General features: G+C 38.4%; 1 protein-coding gene across 7 annotated transcripts in view; it reads left to right on the top strand.

Moving 5' to 3' along the window:
- Window positions 1-21,773, top strand: part of aak1a (AP2 associated kinase 1a) — a 93,763-nt gene that overhangs the window by 40,837 nt on the left and 31,153 nt on the right. For 5 of the 7 annotated variants that reach the window (XR_007892800.1, XM_051652454.1, XM_051652456.1 and 2 more), the window contains 4 exons: window positions 2,746-2,939; window positions 7,801-7,994; window positions 9,985-10,163; window positions 20,792-20,893. Coding sequence is in view for 6 of the 7 variants with exons in the window: in XM_051652454.1 (XP_051508414.1) it covers window positions 2,746-2,939; window positions 7,801-7,994; window positions 9,985-10,163; window positions 20,792-20,893 (669 nt within the window). In the remaining variant the exon portion in view is untranslated. The remainder of the gene's footprint in view (window positions 1-2,745; window positions 2,940-7,800; window positions 7,995-9,984; window positions 10,164-20,791; window positions 20,894-21,773) is intronic. The other 2 variants (XM_051652455.1, XM_051652457.1) reach the window with 1 other exon arrangement.

A 21,773-nucleotide genomic window follows, 5' to 3' on the forward strand; every position in this document is an offset into this window, starting at 1 on the left:
GTAACATGAATCCTACCAGTTGCAAATTTGTCCGTGACAATCCGAACATAAATTTTTTGGTGTAAACTTCACACATAGTCCACTGCAGAAGAATTATTTAATATAAAACATGTTGAGGATTAGCAGACAGGTGGTCAGTGCATTAAGTTAGAAGTTGTTTTCTCATAAAAACAGTTACTTAAGTGAACTGAAGCATCTTCTCCTTTAACATCAGTTCAGAAAGAACATCCTTTTGTCTCTTTGCCTGTGTACTGACATGTTATGTTTTTTTTTTTTTTCGCTTTTTGCTTACCCTGGGGGCTCCCCCTAGGGGAGGGTCTCCTAAAGCATTGCTAAAATAAAAATCTAGTTAACAATAGACTATTTCATCCAGTATTTACATGCTTTGCTCATTGCATCATAAGCTTAGCAACATGCTAACATCAATAGAGCACAGCAGTAACTATACCTTATAAACCTTTAAAAAACAGACTTACCGTGAGCTCGGTCTGAAAAGCAATTGTCCTCTTGTTCCTCCACCGGACAGCAATTCCAAGGAAACTTCCCATCGCCTTTGAAGGAATGCAATGTAATGGTTGTACAAAGTAACATTGATCTTTAACAATGCTATCAAAGTGAATATTAGGCACAACAGCACTGCTACAACATGGGCCACCATGTTGATTGTTTTGGGTTGAATGGATCAAATTACTGCCATCATGACATCACATGACAACAAATACGCCATTGTTTTCAGATTTCTCCATTTTCCGTCCACACTACAACGCAAAGATGGCGTTTTCAAATGTATCAACTTGTGAGAGCATTTCGAAAAGCTCAGTTTTCGCTGTCAAAAACGCTGTCTCAGTGTGGATGGAAGGAAAAAACGTAGAGAAAAAGGTGCATTTTCAAACGAAAACATATTAGTGTGGACTTATTCTCAGAATCGTGGCAAGCAAACGAGCTCAGAAGCGACCGCCCACTCCCATGATGCACTGTGAATGACCCCATTAAGTCAGTCTCCAACTCTCAATCTACTTATTAATTTGCAATAAATTTGCAATGTAGTGGTTCTATACTTATAATCAACAACTTAAAATCAATAGTTTTACAGTATATTTTCCGTTGTTCTTCATTAGATTACGTCATTTGCAATGCTTCTTGGTATTGTAGTTGTAGTTCATTCCCTCATTAAAGCTGTTTAATACAGGTTAAGTACCTTTGTCTGTTTTTTCCTCTTCAAATCAAAGTTTGAAATGTTGAGGATCACCTCAGAGCTGGTTGGTTTGGTTCAGGGCTTAGAATTCTTTTATGAATATTTTTATGAAATCCCTATGGAAAAAATAAATAGAAAAAACACTTCCGGGACCAAGTCGGCTGAAAAAGTGGACGGGCATTTTTGCGCTCCATTGATGTTGTGATGCATTGCAATATATTGAATCGTGACTTACATGAAATATGCAATGTGATGTAGTTTGCGCTACTCTGCCCTACTACAAATTCACATTTTGTGGATAGTATACATATTGTATTTCTAGTAGGAGCAATACAGTAGGAGGCCAGTACACCCAATCGCAGGGGCTCAGATTTGTGATTTTACAGCAAAATGCTTTTATATCTCCTTTACACACATGATCAGAGACTATCCAGGTGTCCCCATTGGAAGAAGCCCACTGACATGGGATTATTCCACAATTCTCTGCCCTTCGTCTTTTATCTCTGTTGCTTTTTCCCCTGACGACACTTTACGCGCTGTATCTTTGGCTGACACATACAGCTCTAGTATTCCCACTGGTTTAATCAGTGTGTTGTTGGTGAGAGAGCTTTTAAACCTCATTAATGTGCCTAAGCTATTGAGCCGCTGACACTGTGAATCTCACTGAGGTGTCATTTCACTTTCTGTTTCTGTTAGCAACACCAATTAAAGCCCTGGACATTTCATTAGTAATGAATAACCTGACATATTGTTATACTTCTGCCGTGTTTTATCACCAGATTAACTGGACAGATAGTCTGGCAGTTAACACTGACAGTGTCCCAACTAGGCACGGTTTGACAAGTTTCATTTTTCTGTTCTAACTGAAAGCGAAAATGCTGTGTGAAGAGACACAATCACAATGAGATTTCAATGTGAGTGGTGCTATTCAGCACAACACAGGAGCAATAGATACCAAGAAATGGACAAAATGTCTTTTTGCATGTTGCTTGTCTCAATTGGGTCTGGTTAAAGGGATAGTTCACTCAGAAATGAAAATTCTGTCATCATTTACTCAACCTCGTGCCATCCCAGATGTATATGACTTTATTTCTCCTGCTGAACACAGACAAAGATTTTTAGAAGAATATCTCAGCTCTGTAGGTCCATACAATGCAAGTGAATGGTGACCAGAACTTTGAAGCTCCAAAAAGCACATAAAGGCAACATAGAAGTAATCCATGACTCCAGTGGTTAAATCCATGTCTTCTGAAGCAATTGAATTGGTTTTGGGTGAGAACAGACCAAAATGTAACTCAGTTTTCACTAAAAATCTTGACATAAGCAGTCTCCTTGGCCATCATGATCGTGCCTAGAGACTGCAATGGCAAGATGTAGAGTAAAAAATAATTTATATTTTGGTCTGTTTATCTCATCTGGGATGGCATGAGGGTGAGTAAATGATGAGAGAATTTGAATTTTTGGGTGAACTATCCCTTTAAAGGGCGTTGATGTTATAATTTTAATTATTTAGTTTTTTTTTTAAATTCTGTTTGTGTATTGACTCACAGATGTTAATATAGCTGCCAAGCCTGTTGCTCCTGGCCAATCACAGAACCCTCAGCTTCAGCAGATTCCTGTTGCTCAGCAACAAGCCACTTCCAATCCAATACAGGGCACTATATCTCCACCTCAGACCACACCCCAGCATGGACAACTTTATGTGCAACAGCAACCTGCAGCGCTTTTTACTGCTCAACAACAGGTAACTGCTACACAAAATAATCTTTGTCAATGACATTTAATTTATTTTTTCCTTTGAAGTCAACATGAAATCAAAATTGACTAATTCACATTCTTAATATATGGTCCTGTTCTTATTGTGCATTTCAAAATTTTGTCTCTGCAATCTTTCATCAGCATGTAATAACTTGCTCCACCACTTAATTAGTGTTAGGAGTTGGCCAACCTGGCATCCAATTAATGAAACGAGATTGGAGGTGTGGGTTAGAGCTACTTTGACTTATAAAAAGCACTCAAACATTTTGAGTTTGCTATTCACAAGAAGCATCTGTTGACTTGGACCTTTCCTTGCAAAAAAGAGATTTGAGAAGACATACGATAAAGAATTGTTGCTTTGCATAAAGCTGGAAAGGGTTAAAAAGTTATCTTGAAGAGCTTAGATATTCATCTGTCCACAGTTAGACAAACTGTCTATAAATGGAGATGATTTAGTACTGTGACTACTCTTCCTAGAAGTGGCTGTCCAGCCAAGATGACTCAAAGGGCACACTGCAGAATGCTCAATGAGGTAAAAAAAGAACCCTAGAGTGACAGCTGAAGACTTGAAGGAATTATTGGAACTGGTTAACATCTCTGTTCATGAGTCCACTTTAAGGAAAACAATAAACAGGCATGGTGTCCATGGCAGACACCATGAAGGAAGCCGCTGCTTTCCAAAAAAAAAAAAAAAATGTTTTGTGAAACTAAGTTGAATTATTTGGGAAGAACACGCAGCACTACATATGAATTAAAAGGGCACCGCATACCAACATGAAAACATCATCCCAATGGTGAAGTACAGTGGAGGAAGCATCATGATTTGGGGCTGCTTTGCTGTTTCAGGCCTGGAACACTTGACATCATCAAGGGAAAAATTCATTCATTCGGTAGAAGTTGGATAATGCAGCAGGACAATGACCATAAACTTTGAAGTAAACCCACTACAGAATGGCTTCAAAAAAAGAAAATCCACCTAATGAAGTGGCCCAGTCAGAGCCCAGATCTTAACCCAATAGAGATGCTGTGGAATGACCTCAAGAGAGCCGTTCACATCAGACATCCTGAGAATATGGCTGAACTGAAGCAGTTCGGTAAGGAAGAATGGTCCAAAATTCCTTTTGAGTGTTGTGCAGTTTTTAATCTGCAACTAACCGAAAGGCTTGGTTGAAGTTATTGCTGCCAAAGGAGGATCGACCAGTTATTAAATCAAAGGATTTACTTACTTTTTCCACAGCACTGTAAATGTTTAATGGGATGTGTTAAAAAAAAATACATGAAAGATTCTAATCGTCTGTGTGTTGTAAGCTTAAGCACATTGTGTTTGTAAATACTTTGAAGATGAGATCACATTTTATGACCAATTAATGCAGAAAACCAGGTAATTACAAAGGGTTCACATTCTTTTTCTCGCCACTGTATATGTTGTGTATATAGTGATAAATCTCATGTATAAATAAGATGCATTTGAGTAAGGTAATTAACCCATTTGTAAAGCATTTCATTTTGCCTGTCTGTTCATGCAGCTCAAGGGGGGAAATCACTGGATTATTATTTTATGTGAATACATTTTATCTCCAAAAAAGGAGAACTTTTGGTGAACTGTTGAGGAGAAAGGTGCACTGTTAATATCTTATAATAATTATTGTCATGATGTGCCTTTTCGTCTCTTCTTCGTTATCGTTGACGAAACCAAAAAACCCTTGTCATCCAATTTTTTGTCAGTAATTGCATTGACAAGATTAACACCGGTTTCACTCAAACATATGTCATATTACGGAAGTATAATGGGTTGTGAATGCCATTTCATGTTGACTTGATCATTTGTAACATTTGCAAAAATGTTTCTTTAATCATTGTGTTGTCAGTTGTTGCACCTACCTCCCTGTTTTAGAAGCTTCAATCAACGCAGATCTGCAATTTACCTGCACAAATGGTTGCATTTACCTCCACCCCTGTTTCCACACCCTCTAAACCAAAGAATAGGGCACCCCCTCCACCCACACTCCACCCTCACACCAACCGCCAGGCAGGTCAGGCAACTTTATCAGCAACTGTACAGACAAAAACTACAAAAGCTACCGCCCCGCCCCGCCTGCACAATGCTCGCAGACAAACAGTGTAGATGGCGATATCTCTGTGTCCCGATCTGGGACTGTGCCTGTCAAACCTAAAACCAAAGCTTTAGCGCCTCCACCTCCTACATCACATGTTTCCACCCCTCCTCTACCTAAAAACACCTCAGTAGCACCCCCTCCATCTGCTGAGCCTGAAGTGGACCCAGGGCAGACGGTAACCCTCCACCGTCTGCGTCTGCTCTGATAGAACGATCTTTGTAGTGATTCAGTTGGCTTTCTACAACTACTATCCTCTTCTTGTTAGTTTTCCATGCACCTTAAGGCCAGAGACATACTTTACACAAGTACGCAAACACATATGACAAAAAAAAAGACTTTTACACTAATGTCCGGGATAGTGCCCCTTGCAGCAACACTGAGAATGCAACGTGAACTGGCGTTGCGTTTTGAATGGCAGTCTGACACATTTTGGATTGCAACAACTTGCTTGTGTAGCTACAAGCGTTTGTGTTACATGCGTAGATTGTTTCATGCCCGAAACTTGCTAATAAAGGATTCATGATTGTAAAATACTTTTTCCCACACTATTTTTCTGTTCATTTCTAAGATTTACCTTGTAGAAATTAGTACACCTACTACACTGTCAAAAAATTCTGTCACCCTAGTAACTACAAAAGGCCACATGATGACAAAGTTGACGAAGCCTGACCCTTCCAGTAGTAAAAACTTAAACACATGTAGAGCCAGTGCACAGTGCTACTCACACAAACACTAAAAACCATCAGGGTAACACATGTGACTGTAAAATAATGCAAAAAACATTAACTGAACTACATAAAATAAAACACAGAACACCCCAATGTACACAACTGAATTTAAAAATAAGAAGGAACATAACTATCCCAATAAAATATAATAAAATGTGATGGGTCACACAGGGACTTCTGGGACGCCCGATTATTGTTTTTCACAGTAATGTTAACAGTTTACCGTATAAGTACATGTATTCTTTTGTTAACCATAAAATGTATTTTTACCTTTAAGTATACTGTAAATGTTTGCTTGTACATCTAAAAAAATGTTTTTTTTACAGTATTTACCGTAAAATTACATGCATTGTCTTGTTAAATAAATATATATATATATTTACCATACAACTTAAAGTAACTACCCATTAACCAGTTAACTTTTTTTTCTTTTTTTCACTGTGAAAATTTCTGACATTTTTTTACAGTGTACAAGGTTATGCAGGTGGTAGTTAACTCATAATGTGTCCATGGCATTTTTTATATCAAGATTTTAGGTTAAAATGTATATGAAAGTATTATGGAAAGTGTATATTTAGGTGTTTGTCACCATTTCTTTAAAGTTTTTCACCATTTTTAATCACCTTCATTAGTTCATTTTGAATGTCCTGTGGTGACAAAGAAATTTTTTAAAGTACAAACATTCCATGTAGTTACAAATATTCAGTGTTAAGTTATTTAAAAATAGTAATCCACTACAAATTACTAATTATTTCTCTAAAATTGTAATTAGATTGCTTTACTAATTACTACATTGAAAAAATAATCACACTACTAATTACTTTTAATTTACTTTCTAAAAAACTTTTCTGCTCAACAAATTGCTATAATGGCTATATTTCTTTCTTGGTCATTGTTACACACTCAGCACCTCACATTTCTCCTTAACAGTGACTCGTTACAGGGCCGTAATTTATGTATTCTACATAGATCATATTTTAGAAATAAGCATAACCCTATAATGTAGTTAAAAGTAATTAAATTAATTGAAAGTCAGTAACTGTAATCTGATTACAAGAATTGAAAATGTCATGTGTTACACTCAGTTTTTACTAAAAGTAATGAGATTAAAGTAACTAATTTGTTATTGGATTACACACAACACTGCAAATATTCCATGTTAAAATTGTAATTACTATGAGGTCATACATAATAATAGGCATAGTAAGGCACAATAAACATAAAATAATCAGCTACATGCTGTTTATATTTTTAGATGCATTATAGCATGTTGCACTTTGTCAGTTACCCATGTACAATGCAACTGTAAGTGAAGAGATTGTTACATTTCAAATGAATATAAATGACCCATTCATCTAAGAACAGACATTTAACATTTCAAAGGTTAAGTTTGAGGTATTTTGAACATAATAATCAACTTTTTTTTTTTTCAACAAATCAGTGAGATTTGTCATCTTTTGTACATCTGACGTTCTTTAACTCTTAAAGACTAAGGGGCTGTTCGCATTAAAAACATTCTTGCATTTAAAATCAGCTAGATGCAGCACAGTGAAGTGGAACAGATCTCATGGGTCTTAAGACACATTTTTAAAAGTTGAAATGATTTTATGTTTAGTCATGAAACTTTACAGTATATGGCGCAAGCCAGTATGTACAGCATGTTAGCATTCAATTGTTCTATCTGCAGCAGCAGCGTAAGCAGATCTAGTCTTGCCCAATATAAGACTTGAAAAATTATTCAGAGTTTTCATGACTGAACGTCTAAAACTTGACACTGCATCTTAAAAATATGTTGTTCATGGCGTGAGATGCTGAAAAACAGACAAACAGTTAAAAAATATCACAGATGGACGCAAGAATGCATACTGTGTGAACACCCCTTAACATCTTTTCGTAGAATCATTCTCTCTTGTAATTTCAGAAATGAATTGGCCAAATTAATATCCTCCAGCTTCTGTTGACTTTAATATTGCTCTTCCTTTATACTTTTCTTTCTGTAAAGTCTGTAGCTGGGAGTCGTGGGGTGCATAAAGTTGGCTCTTTGACTCCTCCCTCTTCTCCTAAGACTGCTCCAAAGGCAGGGCACAGACGAATTCTGAGTGATGTCACACGCAGCACCATATTTGGAGTTCCTGTAAGCAAGTCCACTCAACTGCTTCAAGCCGCCGCAGCCGAGGCCAGCCTGAACAAGTCCAAGTAAATCATACAAATACCACATCTATCATTTTACAATTTATTTTTTGTACTTTACATCATTGAGCATTTAGTAAAATAAAAATACAGATTGTTTCAATTAAAACACAAAACTAGGTTAATAGCAAGGAGGCAACATTAGGACATTTTAAAGGGGAAACGGGATTGTTCTTGCTCTTTTGAAATAATAGTTTGATATACACATACAGTTGAAGTTTACATACACCTTAGCCAAATACATTTAAACTCAGTTTTTCACAATTCCTGACATTTAATCGTAGAAAAAATTGCCTGTCTTAGGTCAGTTAGGATCACTATTTTAAGAATGTGAAATGTCAGAATAATAGTAGAGAGAATGATTTATTTCAGCTTTTATTTCTTTCATCACATTCCCAGTGGGTCAGATGTTTACATACACTTTGTTAGTATTTGGTAGCATTGCCTTTAAATTGTTTAACTTGGGTCAAACATTTTGGGTAGCCTTCCACAAGCTTCTCACAATTAGTTGCTGGAATTTTGGCACTTTCCTCCAGACAGAACTGGTGTAACTGAGTCAGGTTTGTAGGCCTCCTTGCTTGCACACGCTTTTTCAGTTCTGCCCACAAATTTTCTATCAGATTGAGGTCAGGGCTTTGTGATGGCCACTCCAATACCTTGACTTTGTTGTCCTTAAGCCATTTTACCACAACTTTAGAGGTATGCTTGGGGTCATTGTCCATTTGGAAAACCCATTTGTGACTGAGCTTTAACTCCCTGGCTGATGTCTTGAGATGTTGCTTCAATATATCCACATCATTTTCCTTCCTCATGATGCCATCTATTTAGTGAAGTGCACCAGTCCCTCCTGCAGCAAAGCACCCCCACAACATGAATCTGCCACCCCCATGCTTCACGGTTGGGATGGTGTTCTTCGGCTTATAAGCCTCACCCTTTTTCTTCCAAATGTAACGATGGTCATTATGGCCAAGCAGTTAAATTTTTGTTTCATTAGACCAGAGGACATTTCTCCAAATAGGAAGATCTTTGTCCCCATGTGCACTTGCAAACTGTATTCTGGCTTTTTTATGACGGTTTTGGAGCAGTGGCTTCTTCCTTGCTGAGCAGCCTTTCAGGTTATGTCAATATAGGACTCGTTTTACTGTGGATATAGATACTTGTCTACCTGTTTCCTCCAGCATCTTCACAAGGTCCTTTTGCTGTTATTCTAGGATTGATTTGCACTTTTCGCACAAAACTACTTTCATCTCTTGGAGACAGAATGTGTCTCTTTCCTGAGCGGTATGATGGCTTTGTGGTCCCATGGTGTTTATACTTGCGTGCTATTATTTGTACAGATGAACGTGGTACCTTCAGGCATTTGGAAATTGCTCCTAAGGATGAACCAGACTTGTGGAGGTCAACAATTTTTTTTTTTCTGAGGTCTTGGCTGATGTCTGTTGATTTTCCCATGATGTCAAGCAAAGAGGCACTGAGTTTGAAGGTAGGCCTTAAAATACATCCACAGGTACACCTCCAATTCAGGACACCTCCTATCAGAAGCTAATTGTCTAAGGGCTTGACATAATTTTCTGGAATTTTCCAAGCTGCTTAAAGGCACAGTTAACTGTGTATATAAACTTCTGACCCACTGGAATTGTGATATAGTCAATTAAAAGTGAAACAATCTGTCTGTAAACAATTGTTGGAAAAATTACTTGTGTCTTGCACAAAGTAGATGTCTTAAACGACTTGCCAAAACTATAGTGTGCTAATATTAAGTCTGAAAAATGAGTTTTAATGACTTCAACCTAAGAGTATGTAAACTTCTGACTTCAACTGTAAATGATTTCATAATCATTTATGAAAGCAAAATACACATTATATCTTGACTAACATTATAAGTGGACTTCAGGGAGGACTAATTAAATGCCTAGGTGTAGAAAATGGTCCCTTGTGATCTCTTGAAATCATTTAAACTGTGTTGAAGCTTATATTGTTTTTGTGTCTGCTGTAGGTCAGCTAGCACCACTCCCTCTGGTTCTCCACGTTCATCTCAGCAGAGTGTTTATCAGTCAGGAGATGCTTCAGGCTCATCGGCTGGAGCCCTAGCATCGTGGAACCCCTTTGGCGATGATAATTTCTCCAAACTCACAGCAGAAGAGCTGCTCAATAAGGACTTTGCCAAACTTGATGGTAAAGTCACATGTTTTTATATGGAGTCAAGTATTCAAAGTACTTTTTATTTTTTTATGAAGTTTCTATATTGTACTGTATTAAATATACTATTTATCACTCGGTTAGTATATGTAAGTGATAATCAGGGTTGGAGAGTAACGGAATACATGTAACAGGATTACCTATTTAAAATACAAAATATTAGGAACTGTATTCCACTACAGTTACAATTTAAATAGTTGGTAATCAGAGTACAGTTACATTCAAAAAGTATTTTGATTACTGAAGAGATTACTATGCATTTTATAGTCATTTGTTTCATTAAATTTTTTGACTATTCAGTTGGAAAACATTTATAAATGATGCGATCCGAGTAGCATTTGAACAGCAGTGAAACACTTTCCTATGATGTGTTACATTCATACAAGTACATACTGTTGTGAGTGAAAAGGTGGATATGACGCCATTGAGGAACTTTCCCTTGGAAGCTTAATAGAGGAGCAACACAATGTTTCTACAGCTTAAAAACAGTTAGAAACGCTTTGGCAGATTAAACACAAATCCAATAAATACACGATTACATGCCATGTCAATGTTTTTTATGCGGTTACGGTATTTTTACAAGAAATGCTAAACAATGAAGCCTTTAACATTGTATAGAAATCTACAAATAATATATTTTCTGCCTCATTCTATGAACAGAATCCACATACGATCAGAAAATGATGTCACTGTGTACACTGTGGCGTTTTGAAGTTTGGAGCAGCAAAAATAGTTAACCTTGTGTAAATTGTCATGTGAACATTTAGCTTAATGCTAAACTAAAATCCTATTTCTTGCCTTTACAAGCATCTGTTACCAGATGTGATTATTTTTTATAATGAATTCTATGACAAAAATTCACACTGGAACATAACTTTTTTTCTCTAGTAAGACCTTTGATATTAGAGCAAAGATGTACTGCAAAAATCTTATACTTAATGAAAATTTAAATATTATTATTATTATTTCTTTATGTATTTTCTTGTGGTGGCGTAGTGACTCGCCTCAATCTGGGTGGCGGAGGACGAATCTCAGCTGCCTCCGCGTCTGAGACCGTCAACCCGCGCATCTTATCACGTGGCTTGTTGAGCGCATTACTGCGGAGATATAGCGCGTGTGGAGGCTTCACGATATCCACCGCGGCATCCATGCTCAACTCACCATGCACCCCACCGAGAGCGAACCACATTATAGTGATTACAAGGAGGTTACCCCATGTGACTCTACCCTCCCTAGCAACTGGGCCAATTTGGTTGCTTAGGAGACCCGGCTCGATTCACTCTATTTTTCTGTAAAAATATATAAAAAATTAAAAAAAATTCTATGCCAGTGCTGAAGAAGTAATCCAAAGTATTTTGATTACGTTACTGACCTTGAGTAATCTAATGGAATACATTACAAATGACATTTTACAGCATGTATTCTGTAATCTGTAGCAGAATACTTTTAAAAAGTAACCTTTAGAATCAGAATTTACTTTATTGCCAAGTAAGTTTTCACATACAAGGAATTTGCCTTTGTGTTTGACGCATACAATAACAATAAACAATAAACATAGTAAGATAAATAATAAACTATATTTAAGATACATTATATAGAGAAAAAGTAAACTGTCTGGGTTTTATAAAGGAGCTGTACCGTTGTCCAAAATATGTGCAGTTGTGCAGGGATGTGCAAATTATTTGCAGAATATGAACCATAGTATTGTGCAAATGTTCACTGTTCACAGTTGTTCCCAGTTCACAGAAAATTCACAGTTTGAATATAATAAAAAGTGCAATAGACCAGATAAATGTTCTTTAAGTTGACGCAAGACAGATGTGGAAACTATGTTAATGTAACGTGTAGGGTCTATGGAGGTGGCATAAGAGACAGTGTCAGGAGGGTCCTAGGCCTTGTTTATGAGGCCAGCCGCAGACGGGAAGAAACTGGATGGACCGTAGCCTCCTGCTGGAGGGGAGTGTCTCAAAGAGATTGTGTCCTGGGTGGGAGGGGTCAGCCACAATCTTTTCTGCCCCCATCAGGGTCCTGGAGGCATACAGGTCCTGGAGAGATGGCAGATTGCAGCCAATCACCTTCTCAGCAGAACGAATGACACGCTGCAGTCTGCTTTTGTCCTTGGCAGTGACAGCAGCATACCAGATGGTGATGGAGGAGGTGAGGATGGACTCAATGATGGAGGTGTAGAAGGGCACCATCATTGTCTTCGGCAGGTTGAACTTCTTCAGCTGCCACAGGAAGTACATCCTCTGCTGTGGTTTTTTAATTAGAGAGCTGATTTTCAGCTCCCACTTGAGGTCCTGGGAGATGATGGTTCCCAGGAAGCGGAAGGACTCCACAGTGTCAACTGGAGAGTCACACAGGATGATGGGGGTGGTTGGGCCTGGGTTCTTTCTGTCTCCACTGTCTTCACAGCATTGAGCTCCAAGGCGTTCTGACTGCACCAAGTCACCAGATGATCAATCTCCCGCCTGTAGGCGGACTCATCTCCACTAGAGGTGAGCCCAATGAGGGTGGTGTCATCCGCAAACTTCAGGAGCTTGACAGACTGGTGACTGGAGGTGCAGCTTTTAGTGTACAGGGAGAAAAGTAGAGGGGAAAGAACACAGTCTTGAGGGGAACCAGTGCTGATGGTCCGGGAGTCAGAGACATGTTTTCCTAGCCTCACGTGCTGCCTCCTATCAGTCAGGAAGTCTGTGATCCACCTGCATGTGAAGTCAGGCACACTCAGCTTGGAGAGCTTGTCCTGCAGCAGAGCCGGGATGATAGTGTTGAAGGCAGAGCTAAAATCCACAAACAAGATCCTGGCGTAAGATCCTGAGGTTGGACAGCACAAGGCGCTCAAATGACTTCATTACCACAGAGGTCAGGGTGACAGGTCTGAAGTCATTAAGTCCTGTGGTCCTTGTTTTTTTGGGGACGGGGATGATGGTGGAGGACTTGAAGCAGGCTGGCACATGGCTTGTCTCCAGTGAGGTGTTAAAGATATCTGTAAACACCGGAGACAGCTGATCAGCACAGTGCTTCAAGGTGGATGGAGAGACAGAGTCTGGCCTGGCTGCTTTGCGGGGGCTCTGTCTCTTGAATAGTCTGTTTACATCTCTCTCCATGATGAAGAAAGTCATCATTGTGGTGGGGGAGGAGGGGGCCTCTGAGGTAAGGAGCTGTGGAGAGGACCAGGCCCCTGCTGTGATGGGGAGGTGGAGCAGGGCTGGAGCCTACCCATTCCCAACCCTCTTAATAATGTACAGTCAGACGGTTATTGCAAAATAAATCTCGACAGGGTGATCAGAACCCTGATGCGAAGAGGGGTCCTGTATCACACTGAAGGGGTTTATTTTGCAATAACAACCGGCTGACTGTACAATGTCCAGCTTATTATACAGCTATTAACCAAATAAATGCATGGACATAAAATATTGATTTGCATTGAAATATGTAATTATGTGAGAAGAAAAAAATCGCTGAACAGCTGAAATCCACCTCTGGTTTGTGTCGGAGTTCTGTTGTTGTTTATTTTGTGAAAATGATAGGGATGCACGAAATATCGGCAGCCGATATATTATTGGCCAATAACCGGGAAAATCTAAATCACAGCGTATCTGTGTGAATGAGAGCAGGTGAGAGCCAAGCTGATGTCGCTCGATGGATTATTTCAACATCTCTACACCTTATGTTGTTTTGGGTCTGGTTTTAATACGGGATCATCAGACGTAAGTAACGACATGCCATTTCCCCTATTCTGTTTATGATTCATGAGGTATTAAACAAAAACATGACAAACATTTAATATGTTACTTGGTGGCAATCATTTTAGCTTATTACTTAATGAAACAGAAACAGAATGTGGGAAATTGCACATCATTACTTGTAGCACAGCAGTGCGATTTAAAACAAGCCCCAAAACCACCTAACATGGTTCACAGATCTTCAAAAAAGTTTCACAGAGGGGGGCTTGGGTAGCTCAGCGAGTAAAGACACTGACTACCACCCCTGGAGTTTGCGAGTTTGAATCCCAGGGCGTGCTGAGTGATTCCAGCCAGGTCTCCTAAGCAACCAAATTGGCCCGGTTGCTAGGGAGGGTAGAGTCACATAGGGTAACCTCCTCGTGGTCTCTATAATGTGGTTCGCTCTCGGTGGGGCGCGTGGTGAGTTGTGCGTGGATGCCGCAGTGGATGGCGTGAAGCCTCCACATGCACGTTGTCTCTGCGGTAACACACTCAACAAGCCACGTGATAAGATGCGCGAGTTGACGGTCTCAGACACGGAGGCAACTGAGATTCGTCCTCCGCCACCCAGATTGAGGCGAGTCACTGCGCCACCATGAAGACTTAGAGTGCATTGGGAATTGGGCATTCCAAACGAGTTGAGATTTTTAGAACGTTATGAGTCATGACTATTCAATCAGTATGATGTTACTTATTCCCATTATAATTGTTGTGTTCACATTTCATAAATTATACAGTGGAACTGTCACAGATGAGCGCTGTAGTAAGCGTCTGTGAAACACACAAACCACCGCTGCACACACAGTCCGGCTGCTATCATCAGCTATCTGGCAGTTTAGGGTTTGTATTGTGTGTTTTGTTGTTTTAATGTTCGTTACATGCTGTTTATTACCTCATTTTGGTTTAATGCATTATTACAGCTGTTTGATGTTCATTATTCTCTCTCTGTGAGTGAGACATCAGGATTACCATAAACACTCATATAAATGGACACCAAACAATTTATGTAAGTGTATTGTCATTTATTTGTCATTCAAATCAGAATACATTTGTTTTATAGGCACATTTCTGGTTCATGTTACATCTGCCAAACCTTAAAAAGTCCAAATTCATATATTTTTCAAATGAGAAGCTTTTAATGAATTAGCTAGCAGTTCCAGGATAAAGGATAAAAAATTAAAACTTTTTTTTAAATATGGGATATCGGTATTGGCCACAATGAGCTGTGAATGATCAGTTATCGGCATCGGCCCAGATATTCCATATCGGTGCATCCCTAGAAAATGACCATCTAGATGGCACCATTGACCAACCAGAATCGAGTATTCCAGAGAGCTGTGTAATAAAAATTAATATGTTTGATTAATTAATTTAGCACATTTTGTTTAAGCCTCAGCAGAGAGATTGCAGTAATGTGTGTGTGTGTGTGTGTGTGTGTGTGTGTGTGTGTGTGTGTGTGTGTGTGTGTGTGTGTGTGTGTGTGTGTGTGTGTGTGTGTGTGTGTGTGTGTGTGTGTGTGTGTGTGTGTGTGTGTGTAAGTGTGTGTGTAAGTGTGTGTGTAAGTGTGTGTGTAAGTGTGTGTGTGTGTGTGTGTGTGTGTGTGTGTAAGTTTACAGCTAAGACAGCTGAGAGGTCCTGTCCGGAAAATCTGATTTCCGGGTTGCAGTCTGCATCTTCCAATATAGGCTTTCTCCATGTATAATATATTTATCTTGCTCTCTCTCATTCTGTCTCATACTATGTCTCTCTCAGTCTCCCAGTGCATGCTAAGAGTCTGTTTTTCATGTTTTAAGGGGTAGTTCACCCTAAAATTTGGTTTTAAACCCGAATGACTTTCTTCTGTGGAAAACAAAATAGATTATTTTGAAAAATGTTTACACTGTTCTTTTCCGTACAGTGTAAACATGTAGTGATCAGGCAGTGTCAAGCTTCAAATAGGAGGTGAAAGTCCCATAAAAGCACCACAGAAGTAGTCCAACGTCTCATGCACTATATTCCAAGTCTTCTGAAGTCATACAATAGCTTTGCTAGCTCAGCTTTGAGGAACAGACCCAAATTTAAGTCATTATTTACTGAAAATAGTTTCACAATGTGCGACATTGTTTCCGGTTATGAGATGCAAAAAAATAAATAAATAATGCCATATGACTGAACTGATGGCAAAAATCCTAATATATGATTTAATTTTCAGTAGATCAACAACATCTGTCTACATTTAATTTCAATGCAATGTAAAGAGCAGCATGAACATTACACAAAACATCTGCTTTTGAGGGTGAGTAAATGATGATAGAATTTTCATTTTTTGGTGAACTATAACTTTATGATAGAACTGCATTACAACATTTGTTTGGACTCCATAAGACTTCCTAAAATAAAGTGACATGTGCATCCCTCCCACTAATAGCCTCATGTTGAGTCTTACCTCTCACTATTTATAGAGATAAATACATACAGCTTCATGTTCATGTCCACCTGATTTCTTGGAAACAGCATAGAAAAACACCTGTGTCATTAATCTTATATCATTATGTGCAGATTTAGGTTTTCATGCAGTTTTGTGTAGAAAACTCTGACTCTGTTATGTATGGTTCAGTATCACCTCAGAAACCCCGCCCCAAACTAAAACCATTGGTTGAGCCATAAGTTCACATGTTGGACTGCTCAAACAAAGCAATGTTTTGATTAGAGCCACAGTGTTTACACCTTTCAGGGAAATCAGCCTATGAATGGCTTACATATACTGGTCTCTGCATAAAAATTACACACATCAATGTAAATTTAAATGTAAAGAGAGCATATTCTGCTACACTGTATAACATTGAACATATAATACAGTCAGTTTCCTTTAAGTGTAATTCTCTATTTTAGATGTTTGCTGATGTGTTTTGTGCGTAAAAGAGATGCATGTCTTTTGTTTCATGACAGCTCTCACCAGAAAGCTCAGAAAGTAGATTAACACTCGGGGTTCTTATGTAAGCTCAGTCTGCTAATCCTTTGAATCTGACGACACACGCCAGATCGTGCAGGGTAAATTTAAGGCACAGGTAAACCTTTTGAGTGCAGCCAGATGCAAGGTCATAAAATTGGCCCTTGTCTAGCTCTGTGGAGGTCTGTACACACACACTGACACACTCTGTCGGTCATAATAGTTAGTAGTGTTTGTTAAGGCAAGCATCACTAATTGCTCGAGTGGCGTAGTCGGTAAGACTAGAAGAACTTTTGTTAATTCATGTTTAAAGGTTGATGGTTTGTTCACTACCTTAGTGAAAGTGGGAAAGCATGCGTTCTGCTGTTCTGTGACCTGTGGACCCCCCTCCCCCCACACCACACCCTGACCCTAAAGACCTCCTTTCAGTCGCAAAGACTGACTAAGAGTCTGATCCTCGATTGATCCACATGTAAATGGATATTTTTATATATTTAATGAAACCCTGACAACTGTACTATTTCAACTCGTTGCTGGTGTATTACTACTGTAAGTGACTACCACAAAAACGAATAGCTTGTCATATAGTCTGCTTTCATCTCCATCCTCTTTCCGAGTTATAACCCTGAGCCTGTGATGTGAAGATTGTTTGTCTAACAAAATTAACTAAAATGTATACTGGGTTTGCATTTGTCTTGATTGGATATCTAGCCCCTTAGAGGACAGGGAGGGAATTTATTTTCTGAAATAATTTTGCATTCCCTCACAATAGTTTTTGTGTTCCCTTACAATAGTTTTGTGTTTCCTGACATTCGTTTTTAAAACCATGAGTTCCACCAAAAAAAAAAAAAAAAACATGCCCTTACGAAAATTAACGTCTCGGTTACAATTGAAACCTTGGTTACCTGAAAGGAGGGAATGAGACACTGCATCAGTAGCTGACGCTATGGGAGCTCCTCACAAGAGTGATGATCACTGAACCCTTTTAGAATCACACCAATCTTATTTCCAGATGGCTCTTGCCGTTCTGCCCCTTATTTGCACATCATCGCGGGCATATAAACTACAGTGCCATTTCATCAGTATTTTTCGACTTAATACAATCAGTCTTAGTGAGTGCTGTGTCAGCATGGGCTCAGCCCAGGCCTAACAGGGATAATCGCCAGCAATTTAGCATTCCCCCTCATCAAAATCTGGGGAAGCCTGAACAATACTCTCAAATTTAAAGACCAAACCCGACCTGTACCTGAAATCGTTTACTGTCTTTATAATTTCTTCTCCTAGCAAGTACTGTTGCAATAGGCTGTATTGTATGTAACCTTATAGGCAACATTCGTTACAGTATTGTAACTGTAAACACACAGTTTTAACAGGGTATGCTCGGTACACTAGAGCAGAAGAAAAAAATTGCCTAACCGTTTATCAAGCACTGAAACTTTGCTTGGTGCAGAACAATCTGGAATAATGTTAAACAATGCAACAGTCCCCTCTATGCAGCCTGAACTTGTTCAGAATGTTGAATCTTTGGGACACCAAATCTTTGTGCAGTACAATGAATTAAACAGAATGAAGGTGTCTCGACATGATTTGACACTTGAAGTTCTTTTAAACTTGACACAGTGTCTAAAAATGTGCCGGTCTTGCACTGAAGAAACAGCGAGACACGATGCAACAGTCAAAAACATTCATCTAGCATGTGTTTACATAGGAAAACAATGGGATAACAGAGCAGACACACGCAAAAAATACATTCTGTCTGAATGGCCCCTAACTCATCTGTCTGTGAGTGAGAGCGCATGTGCGAAAACAGGCCTTCCAAACATGTTTTATTTTTTCATTAATTACAAACCCGAATACCACCCGAACCTAAAGTCTTACTTGAAAAACTGACCCGAACCCAGCCCAAAACTCGACAGGTTCTCTGGTCCCATGCAGCCTGGGTCAGGTTGCAGACCTCTAATCAGTCTCAACGAGCACCAGTTTTTAAAACAGTGCTCATCCTGTCAGACAGAGGGATAAAAGGATTCTAAATGGGTTCAGTGATCGTCACTCCTTTGAGGAGCTCCCATAGCAGTGTCGAAGTGACCGACTTGAAAGGGAACCATGGTTTCACTAAAGTAATCATGCTGTAACCATGACTACATTAACCATTGTTACTGTACTAAAACCATGGTAAACTTAGTGGTTATGGTTTTACTACAAATACCATAGTTGAACTATAGTTACCGTAGAAAAACCAGGGTTAATTTGGAAAAAGCTATTGCAAGGGAGCGCAGAACTTATTGTGAGAGAATGTAAAGCTATTAACAGGAATGCAGTGCTATTTCAGAAATTAAATTCCCTCCATGTCCTCTAAAGGGCACATTAAAATTAGCAATTTTAAACAAGTTCATGGTTAGATCATGGTAATACTGCTAAATACTGTTAAAAATGGTTTGTTCCTGGTTTTAAACTCAACATGAAATCAAAATTTTCCTTGGCTGGCCTTATTTTGCACGTTTCATCAGTGCATGAATTTCCAAAGAAAAAATTGTGTCTTTATTAAAAACTTCACCTCTGAAACAACTTTCTTTTTCAGCTTACGTCAACAAGGCCGCACGGGCGGGGAAAATTATGTTAACCAATAGCCAAATAGCTATTTAGGCATTGTTTTAGGCTACTGTTGTAGGTAACAGCCTTTCTAAAATCGTGTAAATAGTTAACACAGTAATTTAATGTGGTAACATTAATGTAATCAAGCTTACGGCAATAATAGAAAATAACTATAGAATTGAAAAAGAAGCGTTAGCATTGTAATATGTGGAGATGATCTGGAGGGTGAGCTTGACCTTCAGACTTCACATCCCGGTCAAAAAGCCCTCTCAAAAGTGGGCATCGGCAGTGTTTCAGGAGGGGAGTAGTTCTGCACAATCCACTACAAACTGCAAACTCCATTCTGCTATGGAACACCCACTTTTTATGGTCCAATCAATTCCAGATGGTCCCACTCTACATTTTTTCCTCACTGAATGTCCTGTTACACTTTGAAATCTGTTACATTACAGAAGTAAAATAAGTATTCTTTGCAGTGTGCTCTGCTGTATACTTTTTCAAATGAAATGCATAATAGGGGTATTCTGAAATTCTGAAATACAGACATTTTTATATCCACACACATTTTTTTGTGTGGATATTTGCATACTGCAAAAATAGTATGAGTAAAATATGGTAGTAGTAATTCTGAACATATCCACTCACTTTTGTCTTTAATCTCTCTTAAATGTTTCTTTTTTAGCATTTTGTTAGGCTTTTCAGTTCAGTTTGTGCTCTTGCCTTTTTATTATTTACTCAAATGCAGTGTTGGGAAAGTTACTCAAAGAAAGTAATCAATTGAAAATTACTTCTCAAATTGTAATCAGATTACTTTACAGATTACATAGTGGAAAAGTGATTACATTACTTTAGATTTAGGTTACTATCTAAGTTTTTGTTTTTCCACTCAGCAAAGTCAAAATATTGTCTATATCTTGTTCATTGTCGTACGCAAGTCATACACTCGTTTCTAGTTAGCGGGTGCACACCCTTCAGCTGCCACAGAATCTCAAACAGACTTGCATATTAACAAGTCATGTTTTAAATGTATTTTGAATTAATAATATATTCTGTATACACTATTATATATTATAATTTTTTTTAGAAATATGTGTAACCTAAGTATTGTACTTTAAATTTAATTGAAAGTCAGTAACTATAATCTGATTACAAGAATTTAAAATGTAATGCATTACACTACTTTTGGGGGAAAATGTAATTAGATCACTGTAATTAATTACTTTGTAATCAATCAGATTACACCCAACACTGCTCAAATGTCTTTTCCTTATGACAAACACTTTTCTGCTTCATATTCTCCTCTCTCCACATGTCTCTCCTCAACTCCTCTCCTCTCCTCTCTTCTGGTGGAGTAGAGAAGTTGATCGAGGGTTTGAAGTCTCCCGAGCCCTCTTCCTCCCTCACTCTCCCTGACCTTCCCTTGAATGACCCCTTCAGCCCTGCAGACTTCAGTCATGGTAACCAGATGCTTGTCTGTTCATCATTGCCTTTTTCCACCTTCAACCCCACAGCTGAAACATCATGTCCACTGGCCTCTGTCTGTTAATGTTGAATGTTTTTCTCTGTTCAGCTCATGATAACACACGGAAATCCTGGATGTTCTTACTTGTCCCCATTCCTGTCTTACTCTGTCCTGTGTGTCTTTATAACCCCGTTGCAGTCTTATGTCTCCGTCTGTCTTTAAGGTTATCTTAAACTTTTTCTTTCATCAGACGTCCATATGTCATTGAATGATCTGGTTTAGAGAGTACTTCTTCATGGAGCAGAGTCCGCGTTGTCAAATTGTTTAAAAATGGGACATTTCCAAAAAGTTTTCTCATGGTTACACCAAATAACCTGAACCAAATGCCTTTTCATTAAAATGTCAAAATATTGATATTTAATTATATGTCAAAATAATGATTTGTTTTTAAATCTTCACACACAGTCTTGTGGGTGTAAAGAGGTCTTCTCTGTTTTATGATTTTTGTAACATGACAACAAAATTTCTACCTACATGTTGGTTGCACCACATGACTTTGATTTGGTGGACAAAAGCTTTTCAAATATTAATCATTTTTTTTAATAAAATTGTTTCACTGCATTAAAAAAAGAGAAAGAAATAATAATAAAAGATTATTCAGCACAACTCATGCCAACATTTATTTTTTTCAAGAATTTCAGCTTTTATGAGACTTTGAATTTTTTTTAGCTGTGTCCGGAAAGTTTTTTACTTTAAGCCCCAGAAAAAAATGTCAAATTGACTTTGAACTTAGTAATTGAAAACATGTTCATCATACAAGAGGGTTATTCAAGTAATTGTTTTGTGTGAATTGCGTTTGTAATGTATTTTTGAAT

Source organism: Myxocyprinus asiaticus, chromosome 24 (genome assembly GCF_019703515.2).
Source record: "Myxocyprinus asiaticus isolate MX2 ecotype Aquarium Trade chromosome 24, UBuf_Myxa_2, whole genome shotgun sequence".
NCBI lineage: Eukaryota > Metazoa > Chordata > Actinopteri > Cypriniformes > Catostomidae > Myxocyprinus > Myxocyprinus asiaticus.